The sequence below is a fragment of the Notamacropus eugenii genome, chromosome 6 (genome assembly GCF_028372415.1).
Source record: "Notamacropus eugenii isolate mMacEug1 chromosome 6, mMacEug1.pri_v2, whole genome shotgun sequence".
NCBI classification, from domain to species: domain Eukaryota; kingdom Metazoa; phylum Chordata; class Mammalia; order Diprotodontia; family Macropodidae; genus Notamacropus; species Notamacropus eugenii.
In genome coordinates this window covers 1,979,680-2,000,371 of record NC_092877.1, presented here as the reverse complement: position 1 = coordinate 2,000,371, position 20,692 = coordinate 1,979,680, and the positions used below count along the sequence as shown (strand labels likewise).

The 20,692-nt window shown below is 36.9% G+C and overlaps 1 protein-coding gene across 1 annotated transcript; it reads left to right on the top strand.

Annotated features, from left to right (window-relative positions):
• Positions 1-17,855: 17,855 nt before the first annotated feature.
• LOC140509656 (olfactory receptor 4C12-like) lies at positions 17,856-18,785 on the top strand. The gene has a single exon (XM_072617395.1). The coding sequence runs from the start codon at positions 17,856-17,858 to the stop codon at positions 18,783-18,785; it is 930 nt and encodes a 309-aa protein (XP_072473496.1).
• Positions 18,786-20,692: the final 1,907 nt, after the last annotated feature.

The following is a 20,692-nucleotide window of genomic DNA, read 5'->3' as shown; positions in this document are numbered from 1 at the left end:
TTGCCACATGAAAGGAGCCTAATGGCCCTCAAAACCTCTTCTTCATTTGGAAGTTATGCTAAGGAGGGATTGACTTCAACCTGAGGTAAATGGTCAATGACCTCAGCATTGATTGTTGATGGTCTGTTGAGAACACTATGGACATATTCAGCCCATCTCTCTAGGATCATGTCCTTCTCCCTAATCAATGTGACTCCATCAGCACTGAGTAGTGGTGATGCATCATAAGTTTTTGTTCCATAAAAAGCTTTCAGGGAATCATAAAAGTGCTTTGGGCTGTAACTATCCACATAAAACTGAATTTCATTTGGCTTCTTTCTGAGCCAGGAATCCTGCATCTCTCTAAGCTTTGCTTGTACTTTGCTTTTGATGGAATTAACTGCTGCCTTCTTGGAGGTGGATGAACCATCCTGCTGGTAAATCCTGTGGAGTTCTCAATTTTTATTTAGCAGCTTCTGAATTTCCCCATCATTTTCACGAAACTGGTCTTGGTGTTTGTGAGTGTTCTGACCCAGATGAGCAAATGAAGTACTGTACACCAAATCTCTGAGAGTTTCCCACTCCTTTTCTGCTCCACTGTTGCCAACTGTGTGCTCTCTTAACTTTCCCTCCAAGTCAGCAACAAACTGTTCATGCTCAGAGAAAAGCTCTAATTTATTGACATTAATTCTTCTGATAGTCATTTTGCCTTGGGGGTGGTGCTTTTGATGAATGTGAGCATTTAGCTTGGAAAGGATAAATCTGTGATCAGTCCAGCACTCTGCAGCACACATTGCCTTTGTCACTCACATCTTCTCTGTCTCTTCTCCTTACAATCACATAGTCTATTAAATGCCAATGTTTGTTGCGAGAGTGCATCCATGAAGTTTTATCGTGTTAAGGTAAATGGAAGACAGTGTTGGTGATGAGAAGGTCATGTGATGCACAAGTCTTCAGCATTGCTGTTGCTGTTTCCAACTCCATTCTTCCCTAGGACTCCTCCCAATCTGGTAGTCTGAGCCTACTCTAGCATTAAAGTCACCCAGCATTATAAGCTTGTCCTTTTTTGGCACATTAATGATAAGGGTCTCTAGGTCTTCATAAAATTTTTCTTTGACTTCATCAGGATTTGTCATGGTGGGAGCACAGCCCCTGATGATGGTGGCATGGTGTTTTCCTGTGAGTGGCAATTGCATTGTCATGAGTCTGTCATTCACTCTTTTTGGCAGGCATACCAGGTTGATGATTACATTAGTTCTGATTGCAAAACCCACACCAGCTTTACAGCACTCCCTTTCACTGCACCCACTTCAAGAAAAGGTTTATCCAGCTCCAACTTCAGTAAGTTGGCCTTCATTTGCCAACCTTGTTTCACTTAGGGCTGCTATGTAGATGCAATCCTGTTGAGTTCTCTTGTAATAAGAGCAGTTCTTCTTTCAAGTCTACTGGATTTTGTGTGGTCTATCAGTGTACGAACTTTCTGTGTGCTGATGGTTAGTGGACTCATCTTTGCAGATGTCTTCATACATTTTTTTTTGTGTGTGTTTCAACTGCATAGTGGGATTCCCTGCCTGCTGCGGTAATCAGGCCAGGGTTGAGTAAACAGACAATGTTTAGGGCACCTTTTCTAGACCCCTTCATCACACTGGGAGGTGAGCAGTGCTATCCTTAAAAGACTGCTCAGACACCCAGGGGGCTGCCGAGTTGCACAGCTGCTTCCAGTGGGAAAGGACCCTATGGCCTGGGCCACCTGTGTTCAGGGTTATGACTACACTCCCAGTGTATCCACACCTGCTGCTTCACTACTTCCCTGTTGCTACAGGACTTTGAGGCATAATAGGGAAATGGTATGGATGATGTCTTTTGATTCATGTGTAACTGGATTTAAGTGAGTCAGAGTCGTCAGCCTCACTCTTTCCTCCTGAGTCATCACAGTTCAGCGTCAAGACAGAGTCAAAACCCTTGGTGATGGCTCAGGATGCAGTGGATGCCCTTTGCATCTTCAGAGTCTAACCAAGCTGTAAGTGCTCCAAATCGCCTACTTCATCTGCCTTCCTGGCCTTTGGAACAAATTGTTCTCATCCGCTCATTCCACCAGATAAAGTCTTCACATACTTGGGGTAGACACCCCCTAACTCACCAATGGATTTGAGAACCTTGGTTACCCTCAACCTGGTTTGGCCTGTCTGCTGAAATGGTTTACCTGCGTGTGATTGCTGTGCATGTTGCAGCTTCTTGGAGCCACAGGTGAGAGTGAAGCAGAACAGGTGGACACCAAATGTAGAAAAAGCCCTGAAAAGAGACTCGGCAGCCATCACACCAAAAGCACTGGTCCTACCTGATACACCCTACACCCCTCCCAATAAATACAAAATAAAATAAGGATGTCTATTCAATATTATAGTCATATTTCTAGAAATTGTGTAGTTCTCCAAATTTCAATAAGATTGGACAATGAAAGTTAAAGTTTTAAAATAAGTAAAGAGAATATAAAAATATTCATATTTGATGATCATCAGATGGATTATATAGACAAATCTAGAGAATTTGCAAGAGTTCAAATGCACCAGAAATACAGAGATGGTTCAAAATTTTGAATATTATAAGCATACTTGACCACATCAATAAAAAAGAAAATATTCATAAGTTTATGTCAATAGATACAGAAGAAATTTTTGACAAAATATAACCCCTATTTCAATTTAAAACTCTAGAAAACATAGGAATTAATGGAGCCACTCTTAAAATGATGTGCAATATTTAATACTAAAAGTAAACATTGTCGGTAGTGGGAACAAACTAAAAACTTTTGATAATGTTAGGGTTGAAGCTAAAATGTCCATGATTATCACCACTATTTTTAAACTATATATTAGAAATATTATCTTAATGAATAAATTATAAGAATAACTAATGAGGAAAGAAAATAACCACTCTTTACAAATGATATGATATGCTTAGAGAACTCTATAAAATCAATGAGAAAAACTAATTAATGCAATAGTCAACTTTAGCAAAAAATGAGATAAAAAAATAAACCCACCTAAATCATCAGTATTTCTTTATATAACCCAAAAAATCTACCAGGAACAGAAAAAAAATAAATTTCCTTTAAAATAATTGCAAACAATAAAAAATTCTTCGGAGTCTACTTGCCAAGGCAAATCCAGGGGCTATGTGAAATAATTACAGAAGGCTATTCACACAAATAAAGGCATATCTTAGCAATTGGAGAGGAAAATCATTGTTCATGGGTAGTCAGAGCCAATATGATAAAAAATGAATATTTTGTCTAAAACAATTCATTGCCATACAAAACTAACAAAGGATTATTTTATAGAGTTAAAAATAAGAAAATCAAGAAGAACAAAATGTCAAGACTATCAGGGGAATCAATGAAAAAAAGTGAAAGAGGTCCCCTAGCAATTTCAGATGTCAAACTATATTGCAAAATGATAATCATGAGACAAATCTGGTACTGGCTAAAAAAAAAGAGCAAATGGTGGATTAATACTATAGATTAATTACAGAATACAGGTCACTAAATGCCTATATGAATCCAATATTTGCTAAAGTAAAGCATCCAAATCGGGGAAAGGGGGAAGCAAGAGCTTAAAATTTGGCAAAAAATTGCTGGCTAAACTGCAAAACAGAAATTGGGCCTAGAATAACATCTTTCACCATGTATAAATATAAGATTAACATAGGTACATGTTTTAGACATAACGGGTGATAACATAAGTATATTATTGGAGATGGAAAATATAAGCTGTCAGATCTATGGATAAGTGAAGAATTTGCAACCAATAAAGAAATGGTGAGTATTACAGGATATAAAATGGATAATTTCAGTTATGTCAAATTAATATAGTTACTGCACACACACAAAAATGAATGCAGCCATAATTAGAAGGTAATAAGGAGGAAATGGGGGAAATTTCACAGCAAGTTTCTCTAATGAATGGCTCATTTCTCAAAGCTATGGGGAGTTGGGCTAAAAATTTGTGAAAAATAAGACCCATTCTCCAGTTGATAAAGGGTAAACAAATATGAACACACAGTTTTCAGAAGAAATTAAAGCTATCAGTATTAACAAGGAAAAATGTTCTAAAACACTGTTAGATAGAGAAATTCCTCTTAAAGCAATTCTAAGATCCCACCTCACCGCCATTATATTGCCTACCATGGCAGAAAAGGAAAAGAACAAGTGATAGAGGGGATGAGGAAAAATAGGGACACTATTGTTGGTAGAATTAGGAGCTACTCCAGCCATCCTGGAGGAAAATTTGGAGGTGTGCCCAAAAGACTATAAAATGTTGCATATCCTTTGATCCTGCAATAACTGCACTACATCTATACCTTAAAGAGAACAAAGGAAAGGGAAAATGATGCATGTAAGCCATCAACTGGGAAATGACTGAACAAGCTGTAATATATATTATAAAATGGAATGCTATTATGCCATAAAAAAAGATGAGGGGGATGATTTCATTAAAAAAGTGAGGAGTTTCATATAAACTGCTATAAAGTGAGCAGAATCAGATGAATATTGTACACAGTAATACAAATAATGTAGCAATGATCAAATATAAAACACTTAACTACTGTGGTCAAGATACTGATCCAAGAGAATTCTATCTTTTTTTTTTAACTCATGAACATCACTGCTTTAATATTGATTCAACACAGGCCCTTGGACCTTGGGCTTACATGAAGTGAAAATTTTACCAGTTTTCAAAACCTCATCTCCTTTGAAAAAAGTAAAAACTAAGTGTTACCTGATAGTGTTTATCAAAAGTAATAGTTTAGGCACTTTGTTGTTGTTGTTCAGTGTCTAAATTTTCATGACTGTATTTGGAGTTTTCTTTGCAAAGATATCGGAATATTTTACCATTTCATTCTCCAGATCATTTTATTTTTTAATGTTTATTTATGTATTTTTAGTTTTCAATATTCATTTCCATAAAATTTTGAATTCCAAATTTTCTCTCCACCTCTCCCCTCCCCTAGCCCATAAAGCCTTGCATTCTGATTACCCATTCCCTCAAAATGCCCTTCCTTCTATCACACCCCTCCCTTCCCTTAATACCCTTCTCTATTTTCTTGAAGGGGAAGATATGCTTCTATACCCCATTACCTATATTTCTCATTTCCCTGTTGTATGCAAAAATAGTTCTCAACAATCATTCCTTTTATGTTGAATTCCAACTTCTCTCCTTTTCTCCCTCCCCACCCATCCTCACTGAGAAGGTAGGCAATTCAATATAGACTGCATAAGTGTAGTTTTGCAAAAGACTTCCACAATGGTCATGTTGTGTAAGACTAACTATATTTCCCTCCATCCAGTCCTGCCCCCCCCTTTATTGTATTCTCTTTTGACCTTGTCCCTCTGCAATAGTATTTACTTCTGATTACACTATTCTCCCATTTGCCCTTCCTTCTATCATCCCCCTCACCTCACTGTTCCTTTGACTTCTGGAATATCCTATTCCAAGCCTTTCAATCCCTTAATGTAGCAGTTGCTAGATCCTGTGTTGCTCTGATTGTATTTTGACAATACTCAAATTGTTTTTTTCTAGCTGCTTGCAATACTTTCTCCTTGACCTGGGAATTCTGAAATTTGGCCACAATATTCCTAGGAGTTTCTCTTTTTGAATCTGTTTCAGGAGGTGATCTGTGGATTCTTTCAATATTTATTTTGCCCTCTGGTTCTAGAATATCAGGGCAGCTTTCCTTGATAATTTCATGAGAGATGATGTCTAGGCTCTTTTTTTGATCATGGCTTTCAGACAGTCCTATGGTTTTTAAATTATCTCTCTTCGATGTATTTTCCAGGTCAGTTGTTTTTTCAATGAGATATTTCACATTATCTTCTATTTCTTCATTCTTTTTGTTTTGTTTTGTAATTTCTTCATTTCTTATAAAGTCATTAGCTTCCATCTGCCCCATTCTTAAGTTTTAAAGAACTATTTTCTTCAGCAAGTTTTTGAACATCCTTTTCCATTTGTCTAATTCTGCTTTTTAAAGCATTCTTCTCCTCATTGGCTTTTTGGACCTCTTTTGTGAATTGAGTTAGCCTATTTTTCAAGGTGTTATTTTCTTCAGCATTTTTTTGAGTCGTCTTTGGCAAGATGTTGACTCACTTTTCGTGATTTTCTTGCATCGCTTTCATTTCTATTCCAAATTTTTCCTCCACCTTTCTTACTTGATTTTCAAAATCCTTTTTGAGCTCTTCCATGGCCTGAAACCATTGCGTATTTATTTTGGAGGTTTTGGATGCAAAAGCCTTGACTTCCTCTGATGTTATCCTTTCTTCTTTCTCATCTGAGAGAATGGAAGAAAATACCTGTTCATCAAGAAATTAACCTTCAGTAGTCTTATTTTTTCTCCATTTTTTGGACATTTTCCCAACCAGTTACTTAACTTTTGAGACCTTTGTTGAGAGGAGGGTATATTCTGGAGACCTGTAATTTTTCAGTTCCTCCAAGGTGGTATAATCAAGGGAGAGACGTTTACTCCTCTCCTGACCTGCACACTGGTCTGGGAGCAACCAAAAACTTTTCTCTCCAGAATCTACAATTGAATTCCTTCACCACAACTACTACCTCCAGCTCCCTGTCAGTGCTCTTCTTCACTCCTGGGGGGAGCTCAGGGCTGAGAATCAGATCAGCGGCTCAGTTCCCTCAGGGACTCTAGGCTGAGGTCTCCCAGGGCTGCCACTCAAGGCTGAGATTCGATTAGCCCTTCAATTCCCCCAGTGGCTGTAGATGGAGGACTCTTAAAATGGGAGCTGCAGCTGTTGTGCCTTCTACTGGAGGTGCAGACCACACTCCCCTCTCCTGCAAGAAGAAGCCTTCCCACTGATCTTTGAAGCTATCTGTGGCATTTGTGGGTTGATTAACCTGTGAACTACTGGGAGTGGCTCCCTGAAGCCTGTTCTGGGTCCTATTCCTGCTGCTGTGAACTGGTCTGGGCTATGTGCTGGTCTGGTCTGCACTTGTCATGCTGGTCTGGTCTAAAGAACCCATGATGAAAAATTATTTTTTTAAAAAAATAATTGATGTATTTTTAGTTTTCATCATGCACTTCCACATGATTTTGAGTCCCAAATTTTTTCCCCAACTCTCCCTTCTGCCCACTCCAAGAAATTGTGGCATTCTGTTTACCGTATCTCCCAATCTGCCTTCTATTACACCTCTCCCTTCTCTCATCCCCTTCCCCTCTATATTCCAGTAGGCAACATACATTTCTATACCCCATTGCCTGTATTTCTTATTTCCAGTTGCATGTAAAAAGAATCTTTAACATTGATTTTTAAAACTTGGTGTTCCAATTGCTCTCCATTTCTCCCTCTCCACCCATCCACACTGAGAAGGCACACAATTAGATATAGGTTATACATGTATAGTCATGCAAAACAGGTACATAACAGTCATGATGTGAAAGACTAACTATATTTAACTCCATCCTATCCTACTCCACCATTTATTTTATTCTCTCTTTTGACCCTGTGCCTCCTCAAAAGTCCTTACTTCTAATTACCCCCTCTTCCCATTTGCCCTTCATTCTATTAATCCTCCTACCCCTACTTTTCCCCTTCCTTTCCTGCACTGTAAGATACATTTTCATGCCAAATTGATTGTGTATGTTATTGTCTACTTGAGTCAAATCCAATGAAAGTAAGGCTTACTCTTTCCCTTTCACCTCCCACCTCTTCCCCGCTATTGAAAAAGCTTTTTCTTGCCTCTTTTATGTGAAAAAATTTACCCTATTCTATTTCTCCCTTTCTTCCTCTCCCAATATAATCCTCTGTCACAGTTTAATTATTTTAGGCATAATACATTCATATTCAACTGTGCCCTCTGTATATAATTCCTGAAACTACCTTAATACTGGAAAAGTTACCAGAGTTACAAATATTTCCTTCCATGTAGGAATATACAGTTCAGTTTTAGCAAGTCGCTTATGATTTATTTTTCCTGTTTACCTTTTGTGCTTCTCTTGATTCTTGTGTTTAAAAGTCAAACTTTGTATTCAATCCTGGTCTTTTCATCAAGAATGCTTAGAAGTCCTCTATTTCATTGAATGACCATTTTTTCCTCCTGAAGTATTATACTCAGTTTTGCTGGATAGGTGAATCTTGGTTTTAATCATAGCTCCTTTGACCTCTGGAATATCATATTCCAAACCCTGTGATCACAATGCAGAAAATGTTATATCTTTTGTCACCATGCGTGCATTTCCATAGTAGTCTAATTTTTTCTTTCTGGCTATTTGCAATGTTTTCTCCTTGACATGGGAGCTCTGGAATTTGGCTACAATATTTCTAGGAGTTTTCCTTTTGGGATCAGTTTCATGAAGTGACCAATAGATTCTTTCAATATCTATTTTACCCTTTGGTTCTAGAATATCAGAGCAGTTTTCCTTGATAATTTCTTGAGATATGCTTTCCAGGCTCTTTTTTGGATCATGACTTTCGTGTAGTTCAATAGTTTTTAAATTGTCCCTCCTGGATTTATTTTCCAGGTCAGTTGGTTTTTTTCCATGAGATATTTCATATTACCTGCTATAATTTTTTTCATTCCTTTGATTTTCTTTTAAAATTTCTTGATTTTTCACAAAGGCATTAGTTTCCACTTGCTCCATTCCAATCTTTAAGGGATTATTTTCTTCAATGAGGTTTTGTACCTCCATTTCCATCTGGCCAATTCTGCTTTTTAAGGCATTTCTCTCCTCATTTGATTTTTGGGTCTCTTTTGCCATTTGGGTTTGTCTGTTTTTTAAGGTGTTATTTTCTTTAGCATTTTTGGGTTCCCTTACAAAGCCCTTGACTCTTTTTTTTCATGATTTTCTTGCATCACTCTCATTTCTCTATCCAATTTTTGCTCTACTTCTATTACATGATTTTCAGAATCCTTTTTGAGCTCATCTATGGCATGAGGTCAATTCATATTTTTCTTGGAGGCTATGGATGTAGGAGCTTTGACTTTGTTGTCTTCTTCTGTTTGTATATTTTGGTCTTCCTTGGCACCAAAGTAAGATTCTATAGTCTGATGCTTGTACCAGTTCTTATTCATTTCCCCAGCTATTTACTTTACTTTGTAGCTCTTTGTCAAGGTAGTTCTCTGCTTCCAGTGGTGTTGAGGAGATGAATTGTCAGCCTCAAAATGTGTGGGCCTAGAGCTCCAGAAACAGTTACTGCCTCTGCCACTGCTTCCGCTATTGTGGGCTTTTCTACCTCCTGCACTACTCTGTGGCTGGGGTCTGACCAGTCTACTCCCTTGCACATCTTTTTCCACTAACCTTCCATTTATCCTCAGAAATTTGGAGGTGTGTAGTCTGGCAACTGCCACAGGTGCTAGGGATTCAGTCCCCTCTGGGTCTTCTCAGGTCCCGTCTATGCTGGCAATGCCCATGCTCATCTGTGCTCTGCTTCTAGTCTGGTGTTATACATGTTATTCATCAACCTTCCAGGCTGTTTTGGGCTGGAGATTTGCTTCACTCTGTCATTATGTGGATCGTGCAGCTCCAGAATTTGTTTGGAGTCATTTTTCACAGATATTTGGCTGGGTTTTGGGGGAGAACTCTAGCAAGTCTCTACTTCTACTCTGCCATCTTGTCCCTGCTGCCAGAAAATTTCTATCCATCTCCAGAGAGAGATATGAAAAATTCTAGGTGCATATTGAAGCATACTTTTATCACTTTCTTTATATTTTTGTTTTTTATTATTTTTCATCATGTCTTATATAGAGATGGGTATTCTATATTTATATATCAATATATAATATGATATTGATTATCTTCTCAATAGATGTGGGAGGGCTGAGAGGGTAAATATATTTAGAACTCAACATCTAAAAACATGAAGGTAAAAAATTAATTTTCATTAGTGAACAAAGGAAGAAAGAAAGAGAGAAACAATATTCTCTAAATTCAGAAGTCATCTTTAGAACCAAATGTGTTTATCCTGTGAATATTGGGAAAATCTCAATAATTTGTGGTAGGTTTCTGTTACAATGAATTGACAATGAAATATATTAATAAATAACAAAACTGAACAGTCTGGCAATTCTTGAACTGGTCATCTTCTTAAAAGCCTCCTTTAATTAAATCAACTGTCAAAATTACTCTTAGGATTTTGTCCCTTTACTACATGTACCTCTTCCTGAATATGATAATACCTTCAACCACATGGTTTCCTTATGCTGTCAGATCCAGTGCTGACTCTTTCTGATCCCATTTGGGGTTTTCTTGTCAAAGATAATGGAATGGTTTGTATTTTCCTTCTCCAGGTAATTTCACAGATTAGGAAACTGAAGCAAAATGTGTTAACCACCCTTGCTTGTAGTCAGACAGCTAGTAAGTGTCTGAGGCTGAATTTAGACTCAAATTCCCCCAAATCTGGGGCCAGTAGTCTACCTACTATACCATTCAGTTGCACCTATTTAATATTCTTATATTCTTGGCCTCAATATTCACTGCAGATGGTGACTGCAGCCATGAAATAAGAAAAGATGCTTGCTCCTTAGAAGGAAAACTATGGCAAATCTGGAAATCATACTAAAAATCAGGGACATCACAAAGCTATGGTTTTAACAGAAGCAGTATGTGTCTGTGAGAGTTCAATTATAAGGAAAACTGAGAACTGCAGAAATGATACTTTATAATTTCAGTGTTGGAGAAGACTTTTGAGAGTTCCTTGGACAACAGGGAGGTCAAACCAGTCAATATTAAAAGAAAATTAATTCTGGCTATTCAGTGCACAGTCAAATACCATTGGTAAAGTTTAAATACTTTGACCACATAATGAGGAGATGACACTTATTAGAAAAACAACTGATGTTGGAGAAAATGGAAAGCAAAGGGAAAAAGGAATGGCAGAGGGTGAGATGCATAAATGGTATCATGGAAACAACAAATATGAACTTGGCCAGACTTTGAGAGATAGTGGAAGATAGAAGGGCCTGGTATGCTGTGGCCCATGGGGTTATGAAGAGTTAAACATGGTTGAATAACCAAACAATTGCAATCCTGGCAGAAGGGTACAGTTGTATGACAATCTGCAGTTTTTCAATGGAAACTAAGTCAATAAGAATCTAAGTGGTAGATCAGTGTCATAGATTAGATATACAATACACTGTAGTAAATGACTTTAATAATCTAGTGATTGATATACTCAAAGATTCAATATTTTGGGAAAAGAAATAGCTCTTTGACAAAGATTGCTGGCAAAACTGGAAAGAAACTAGCTGTAGACCAAGCACTCATACCAGGTACTGAGATACAGTCAAAAAGGGGTACAGGATTTGGACATAAAGGATGATACCATTAACAAATTAAGGGAGTAGGGAATATGTTACCTGTCATATTTATGGAAAAGGAAAGAATTTATGAGCAAACCAGAGAGAAATAGCACTATAGGATGTAAAGTGGATAATTCCAATTACGGGAAATTAAAAAAGATTTTCAACAACAAAAAACTTTATAGCAAGTTTGTTTGATAAGATTTTTATTTCTTGAATATGAATGAAAATGGACAAATTTATATGAATATAAGTCATTCCCCAATTGATAAATAGTCAAAAATTATGTACAGGCAGTTTTCTAAAGAAGAAATCAAAGCTACCTATAAGAATATGAAAAAAAAAGTGTTCTAAATCACTATTATTTAGAAAAATGGAAATTTATGCAACTTTGAGGTACCATGTCATAGCTATCAGAGTAGTCAATATGACAGAAAAGGACAATGACAAATGTTTAAGGAGATGTGGAAAAATGGAGACATAATGTGCTGTTGGAAGAGTTGTGAATTAATCCAACCATTTTAGACAACAATTTGAAACTATGCCCAAAGGTCTATAAAACTGTGCATACCCTTTGATCCATCAATACCCCTGCTTGGGCAGCTAGGTGGTGCAGTGGATAGAGCACCAGTGCAGGAGTCAGGAGGACCTGAGTTCAAATCTCCCCTCGGACACTTGATGCTCACTAGTTCTGTGACCTTGGGCAAGTCACATAACCCCACTTGCCTCACCCTGGGTCATTTCCAGTCATCCTGATGAATATCTGGTCACTGGATTCAGATGACTGTGGAGGAGAAGTGAGGCTGGTGACCTTGAACAGCCCTCCCTCACTCAGAACAAAGTCAAGTGCAAGTCATGTCATCATTTCTCTGATGGCATGGTCTTCTTCAGAAACAAAGGACAAACACACATCCCTGCTGAGGCTGTAGCCCAAAGTGATTTAAGACAAAGGAAAAAGAAGTATATGTACAAAAATATTTATTACAGTTCTTTTTGTGGTAACAAATAATTGGAAATTGAGGGGATGCTCATCTGTTGGAGAATGGCTGACTAAATTGTGGTATATGATTTCAGTGTAAAACTATTGTGCAGGATACTTTCAGAAAAACCTGAGAAAACTGACCTGAACAGATTCATAATAAAATGAGAAGAACCAAGAGAACATTATGCACAATAACAGCAGTGATGTAATGTATGTAATGATTATCAACTGTTAATGACTTGCCTGTTCTCCACAATACAATGATTTAAGAAAATTCTGAAAGACTTATGAAGAAAAATGTTATCCAACTCCAGAGAAAGAACTGATGGAGCCTGAGTGTGGAATGAAGTATACTTTTAAAAAAGTTGGTATTCTTTTTATGTCTATATTTTCCTTGCAACCTTCCTAGAATACAAATGGTTTGCATGACTGTACGTGCATAATTTATATCAAATTGCTTGTCTTCTTAAGGAGGAGGGCATAGAGGGAAGGAGGAAGAAAGAAAACAGTGTCAAAAATGATTCTTTACATGTAATCAAGAAAAAAAAAATTAAAAAGGGAAACGGCCAATCTGGTGTATGTGTCAATTTTCCCAACCCTGAAGTGATATCATATGAAGCCTCTCTTCACTCAGAACTCTGCATCCTTGATGATACTCAAGAGGATTAGTCCTAATGGAACCGTTCACCCCATGGCTTTAAAGACAGAGAGTGCAAACCCCAAAGGCAAGAAAAAGAGCCAACTAGACAGACTTCTTTTTCATAAACAACTCACCAAAATCCCTCCTCTACTTTTAAGACAAAATCCTTCAAAAAGCATTGATAATTGAGTCCTAAGAGAATGAAGATTAAGGCATAGAAATCAGTCAGTATCTTTTTAAAGGATCCTCTTTAGATATTTTGCAAACAAAGAAGAAATCATTTTCACAATTTTCTGTCGAAACAGGTTAAGAAGTGAAAAAGTTTGAGAGAACTACTTGGATCCATTTCCACCAAAGATTTTGTGTATTGTCCTGTGGTTATAGGAGACTATCAAAGAGCCTTCCATAAACCAGTTTTCCTGATGCTAAAATTAATTCAGGATTTTCTGAGAACATTGTTTCAGTTCCTCTACTTCTCAAATTGGTTCAGCACCTGGATCACTTTCACCAAAACCATTGCTTTTCATGTCTTTCTGAAATGTTGCCTTGAGGTATGTTATATCTCTCGTCTTTGAAAATGGTTACTATGGTAGGTTCCATTGAGAACATGGACAAACCATGCATTATTATATAGATCTGAACATGTTTTATTAAGCAGAGGTATTTATTGCACGCATGAATATATTGGAAGCTACTCTCATTCAAATACACAATAAATGTGGGTTTTTCACCTTAGCATATCTTTAATTTAATTCAGAATAGACTACCATTTGACTACTATATTTCGTGAAATATATTTTTGTGAGTTGTCTAACACTTTTTGTACAAGAAATTTACAACAATATATTGGAAAATATAGGAGACTAGAATGGTGTGTAATGAACCAGGATTATATTCATAAAAACCAAGACTAAAAGTCCTGCCTTTGGAATAGTAGCTGTGACACTGAATAAGTCACTTCAACCCAGAAAAATCTCAATGATGATAAATTTCAAAGGTGGTGTGAAAGTGAGATTTTTGGGGGAATTTCCTTTCAGAGAGTCAAAATGAATGAAATCATAATTAAAATCAAACAATAATAAAGTTCACAGAAACATATTTATCATTCTTTTATCCATATCTAATAGAAGAGTGCAAGGTTATTGGTTCTGGGCTTCTAAAATACCATGTTGATATCCCAGGGTGGAAATAGAGGGACCTCTTAGGTGATGTTGCCACCAATACAATAAAAGGTTTCCATTAACACAACTTCTTTCCAGTGAGTCAGATCTTTTGGATTTTTCAATCACGCCTAGTTCTCTTTTTTTTTCCTGTGGCTCACAGAAGTCTGGTTTTAAAGGTGTCAAACACTTTAGTCCCTTGAGGAGATCTTGAGCCTGAATGGTTTTGGTCACAGAGATGCTCATTTATTTTATTTATTATTGTTATAAATCACTATGGCAAGACTTTTTAAAACTTTCTAAATAGGTTAAAAGAGTACAAGAGAAAGGTACAAAACAGTAGTCACAACAAAAAATTTTGGAATGAATACAACAAATGAACCTGATGATTTGAGATACCCAGCTGGCACAAGATACAGAGCATGGAGCCTGAAGTCGCGGGAAGAAAACCGAGTTCAAATGAAACTTCAGCTACTTACTGGTGTTGTGTTCCTGGGTAAGTCATTTAATCCCCTGTGTCTTTTTCTTCATCTATAGAACGGATGTAAGATTGTTCCCTACCAAACAAGATTGTTGTGTGGATAAAATGGCATATTTTAAAAATGCATTGCTGACTTTGAAGCACTACATAAACTTTAGTTTTTATCCCTGTAGTTATTAAATGTTTTTTGTTGCTGTTGTTGAGTGGTTCCCTATGTTGTTGTTGTGTTTGCCCTTTGTTCTTGAAGAGGACCATGACATCAGGATGATGACATGACTTTCAGTGGACCTTGACTTGAGAGAGGGAGGGTGGTGAAAGATCATCAACCTCACTTTCTTCTCCTGAGCCATAGAGTCCCTGTAAGTGTCTCATTTAACTACATGCAGAGCTGGGCTTTCATAGGCAATGGAAACATGAGGGGTTATTCTTTTGAACTAAAATCTTAAAGTAAAAATGGAAATATAAATTCAGATGATTCCCAGTTAAGGCTGTTTATATGGGGAAATATGTACTATGTCCCCATATCATCTAGAATAATGACTTTTCCCTCACGGCATGTGTCTGAGTCCATTTTCCTATCTTTCCTATTAATCAGAGCACAATGAATCAAGAGCAAAAAGTGCCATTTCCTCTTACATGACACCCTGCTCAAGCAACAATTAAATTTTCCTTGCATCACTGTCACAGTTAAGAAAAAATAATGAAAATATGGAGGTTTTGTGAATATCCTTCCCTTCCATTCCAATCACCAAATGTTTTAAGGACCTAATTTTGCAAGGTGATATTTTAAGCTGTAGGATGAAAAGTCTATAATGATGCAACTTCTATTGTCAAATAAACTTTATGGGATGGATGCAACATACATATGTGCATATCATGCAAGGATATTTGAGGAGAAAGAAAATTAACAAATAGGGGTACGAAGGTGCATTTCACAACAGAGTTGGTACCTGACCTTAACCTTAAAGAAAGATAAAGCTGCTGAAGAAAAATGATGATGGAGCTTGTTACTATTAAAGCTGAGAGTTTCTATAAATTTATGGAAGCAAAGATGTCCCGGAAATTGTTAATGGTTCAATTAGTAACATAGAGTTCATGAATGTCTGTAGAGGCAATTTGAAGCCAAATTGTTGGGACCATAAATTTCAGTAAAAGATACTGATAAGAGGATATAAAAGAGTTAAGTAAAGAAGAGAAACACAAAGTAATGAAAACAAAGAAAGAGAATACGCAGGAGAATGGGGTATGCAACAGTAATAAAATGGCACAGAACACCAGAAAAATATGGTCTGAATAGAGGACATTACAACTCAAAGTTGAGACCTATGACTTCTTAAATGTTAACCCAGTCTTGCAAAATGGTTCCATAGCCTAAAAGTCAATCAATCAATCAATCAATAGATTTTGAAAAGGATAAATCTTGAAGTGTCTTAAACACTATAACGTGATTATAGAGGGATAAATTAAACTTTTTCTAATTCAGCTTAGAATATATAATTAGAATCAATGAGAGTAAATTATGGGGAAGTACATTTGGCTCAAAATGACAACACTACTGGTGGTGGAATGGTTTCAAATGAAAGATAGCTTTGCAATTCAGTTAAGACTTGAACTGGAAGATTCCAAATTTTCTTTCCACATATGCAGCAATTGTTAGCAGCAGCTGAGAAACAGTGAGACTTATTGAGGAGCTTATTTTTTGATGATTGCATTTGCTTTTTGAAGACCTGAGTTTTAAACATTGTCCTATAATTTATTACTTATGAGGTCCTCAGTTAAAAGATGAATAAATTAAAATAGGCAATTGTATCACATAGAAGTTTAAATTTTACAAAGCAATTTCCTCACAAAACACTGGTCATTCAGATAGTTATATAGTAATTAAATTCAAGTGACGGATGAGTAAAGTCACACTCACCTTGTCACTTTCCCAACGTCAAAGAATTAGTAGATGATAAAGCTGTTTTGAGTACAAGACTCCTCCCCTCCAAGCTTTTCTTTCACTTTCCCAGATCTGAAGCATATGAAGAAAAATTATTTCACTGTTGAGGGCTAGTTTCTTTAAGGGTGTCATTTGAACAATAAAAATCACCCAATTTACTCTTCAATTTTTTTTTTTTTTGAAGAACCCATGACAACATGGAGATGGAGGACGCTGTGGATCAAGAAAAAGTTCAATATAGTGTTGTGTGTCCAGTGGGTATTTTTCCTTTTGGCCTCTGTGCTATCTTTGATCTCTAAGATTTCCACACGTCTATCAACAAATTCAAGATGTCAACATGAAAAAAAATCCTGAAGTGTTTATGGTGATATTCCACTGTTCTACATATCCATGGGAGTGGAAGGGAGGGGGGTACCATTCATACAGTGACTACTGCGTGCCAGACACTGTGCTAAGTATTTTTTTTAAACTAGCATTTCTTTTGATCCTCACAAATCCCCTGAAAAGTAGGCACTATTATCACTCCCATTTTACAGCTGAAGAGACGAAAGCAAACCAAGCTTAAGTGACTTGCCCAGGATAATACAACTTGCAAGCGTCTGAAGCTGTATTTACTTCATGACATTCTGACTCTAAACCCAGAACTGTATAAAATGTGCCACCGGTTGTCATGGACAATTGGATATAGCTTTTAGCTAAATTAAAGCAGAAGAAATTATGGGTACACATAAGGAGGACTTCTTTACCTTCAGAGCCAGTGACTTTAGTGTATTATATGTTCCAAAGTTGTCCTATGAGTAAAGTTTTTGGAAGACGGTGTCTTATGAAATGCCACAATAGAAACTCACACAATTTTTTTTACCTATGTCTGAGAGACAATCTGGTAGTCAGAATTGTTGGACAGTCAGACCACATTCCCATACCCTACTAGGAGAAATCAATAAGTAGATGTCATTACTATCCCATACTCTTAGACATATCAAAAGAAAAAAACGATTTTCAAGAAAATGTCAAAAAAAATTGCTAACATTTGGACTAAATGCTATTCACCAAAGAGAACTTGGACAAGAACTTTCTACCCTAAAATATCCTTTACATTCACATTGTAAGATAGATTTTCTTCAAGGAAATTCCAATCATAGAAGGTGAGGATTACTGTATTTATGATGAAAGGTTGGAATAGGCATTGGGAAGGGGGTAAAGTCACAATCATCTGAGAAAGCAAAGAAAAAAAAGAAGAAAGAAGTATACATTTGTCCTGGATTGTTCACTTATTCTTATGTACTGAGTTATTTAATTACTGTATAATTCTCTGATTTTTTTGCAGATAAATTCCATCTTGATATTCTATTCATTCATATTACATAGATGGAGAATGGAAGGAATGTAACAGAATTTATCTTATTAGGACTTACCCAAAATCCGAAGATGCAGAAAATAATATTTGCATTGTTTCTAGTGTTATACATGGTAACACTAGCAGGCAATCTTCTCATTGTGGTGACCATCACCAGCAGTCAGTCTCTAAACTCCCCCATGTATTTCTTTCTGGGACACTTGTCTTTCATAGATACAATCTATACATCTTCCTCAGCACCTAAGCTTATCATGGACTCCCTACAAAAGAAGAAAACAATCTCCTTCAATTGGTGTATGACCCAAGTCTATGCTGAACACATCTTTGGGGCTGCTGAGATCATCTTGCTCACAGTGATGGCCTATGATAGATATGTTGCAATCTACAAACCACTCCACTATACTACAATTATGAGTAGAAAATTGTGTAGCCTCCTTGTGGGGATAGCTTGGACAGGGGGATTTCTTCATGCAACAATCCAAATTCTCTTCGTAATTTGGTTACCTTTCTGTGGACCAAACATTATTGACCACTTCATGTGTGACTTGTACCCTTTGCTCAATCTTGTCTGTATGGACACTCATACCCTTGGTCTATTTGTGGCAGCTAATAGTGGCTTCATCTGTCTGTTTAACTTCCTCTTGTTGATGGTCTCCTATGTAGTCATTCTGTACTCTCTGAAAAATCATAGTGTGGAAGGGAGACAGAAAGCCCTCTCCACCTGTGTCTCCCACTTCACTGTGGTCATCTTATTTTTTTTGCCTTGCATATTTGTGTATCTGAGACCTGTGACAACCCTTCCCATAGATAAAGCCGTGGCCATCTTTTATACTATGGTAGCCCCCATGTTAAACCCTTTAATCTACACACTAAGGAATACAGAGGTGAAACATGCTATGAGGAAACTCTGGAGCCAGAAAGTAAATTTAGGTGATAAGTAAATAGACCACTCAGAAAGCATTCTTATTAATAATAATGTACAAGGACTAAGAGTAAAGTATTAAATAGGACTTGTCAAATAGTTACTGTGCCAGAGTAATGAAATTTAAAGAACATTGACAGCACTCAATATTGTAGCAACACATAGACAACTGATCAGGGTTATCATCTAATTAGCCAGAAAAAAATGGAATAGCTCTAATCTCTCAACTTCCACAAATTTCTAGGCTGAGTCCCATTTCATCCAAGATTTCATTTGTCCTCTCTTCCCATATACAGCAGACTGCCTTTCAGGGACTTCAAGATGGTTCAAGGTCCCTTCTGATCAAAGCAATATTACTGGATCTCTCACTTTGCATGGACACTGGTCCCATGATGTATTCCAAAAACAATTCATTGCTTTGTAACAAGTTCATTTGAAGACATTTACTACAGCTTACTCTACAGGTTTTAGAATATTAATCCTGTTATGATAATTGATTATTACAGCTTTGGCTTGTGGATTTCTGCCTATTTTTATTTCTTATTTCTGTCAGGTTCAAGAGAGAGGGAGAACGTGATAGTTTAAATAATAAATCAATTCATTTTATCTACTTTACCATCTGCCTTTGTTAAACATTACATTACATCTATATATTCATCTATCACAAGTGTTAAGGATATTTATTATTTTCAAAGTCTTATTGCATTTATTATTTCATTTGATCATCGTATCAGACTATTTATAACTCTAAAGTAGAATTACTCCTCTAATCTCATTCCTTACTGAGCTGTGTGTTTGTACTTTGTTGCCGAAGAAGACCATGCCATCAAAGAAATAACGACATGGCTTGCACTTGACTTTGTTTAGAGTGAGGGAGGGCTGTGCAGGTCACCAGCCTCACTTCTCCTCAACAGCCATCTGAATCCAGTGACCAGATATTCATCAGGATGACTGGAGATGACCCAGGATGTGGCAGGTGGGGTTAAGAGACTTGCCCATGGTCATCCAGCTAGTGAGTGTCAAATGTCTGAGGTGAGATTTGAACTCAGGTCCTCTTGACTCCTGCACTGGTGCTCTATCCACTGCACCACCTAGCTTCCCCCCTTACTGAGCTAAAAATGAAGGAAAAGAAGAAAAGAAAAAAAATAAAGAAATAATTATCCTTTCCCTCAGGCTCAAGGATATTAAGTGGATTATAGGATTATAATTTTAGAGATAATGAGTCCAACCTCCTAATTTTTTTGTTTGTTTTTTATTTTATTTTTACTGAGAGATTTACCAACTTTCAAAGGTCACATAGCTAATATTATCTGAGGTGGAATTCGAATTCAGGTCTTCCTCACTTTAGGTTCAGTGCCTTATCCACTACATGCACCTATCTCTAAATAGCTTACTGAAGGCTGCTACAAATCACTAGCAAAGCTGGGAAAAGAAACAAAGCCCTTGAGTCTTGACACTGGAATTATTCTAACCATATCCTCACTAAGGTCTAGTTCTGTGAGTTTTATTACCAGAATGTAACATGGTTTGAAGTTTAAAGTGAAGTAGATAAATCAGTATGATCTGAAAATAAAAATTTTCTTGGGAATTTCAGAGCAATTGGAGCTTAGCTCTGTTAACTACTTGGCATGTAAATGTGGGCACAAAAGGTGATTATTAGTGTTGAGGTTAAGGGGTGCTGGGGACTCTGAAATACTGACACCCTGGGTCCTGCTCAAATGAATTTGACACAAGCCTTCTCAAAACCAAAGAAAGACAATTTTTATTAAAGATTCACCATACTGGGTTGGCTCTTAAGGAGCCTAAGCATTTGTAATGCTTGTATTAACAAGTGGGCCAGAGAGAATCTCAGCTAGAAAGAGTCTGAGATGGATTGAATCTGAGCCCCTTCATGGAAGGGAGATGGAACTTAAATATAGAAAAAGA

Coding starts and splice junctions, on each gene's coding strand:
- LOC140509656 (XM_072617395.1), top strand. CDS start 17,856: ATGGAGAATGGAAGGAATGTAACAGAATTTATCTTATTAGGACTTACC.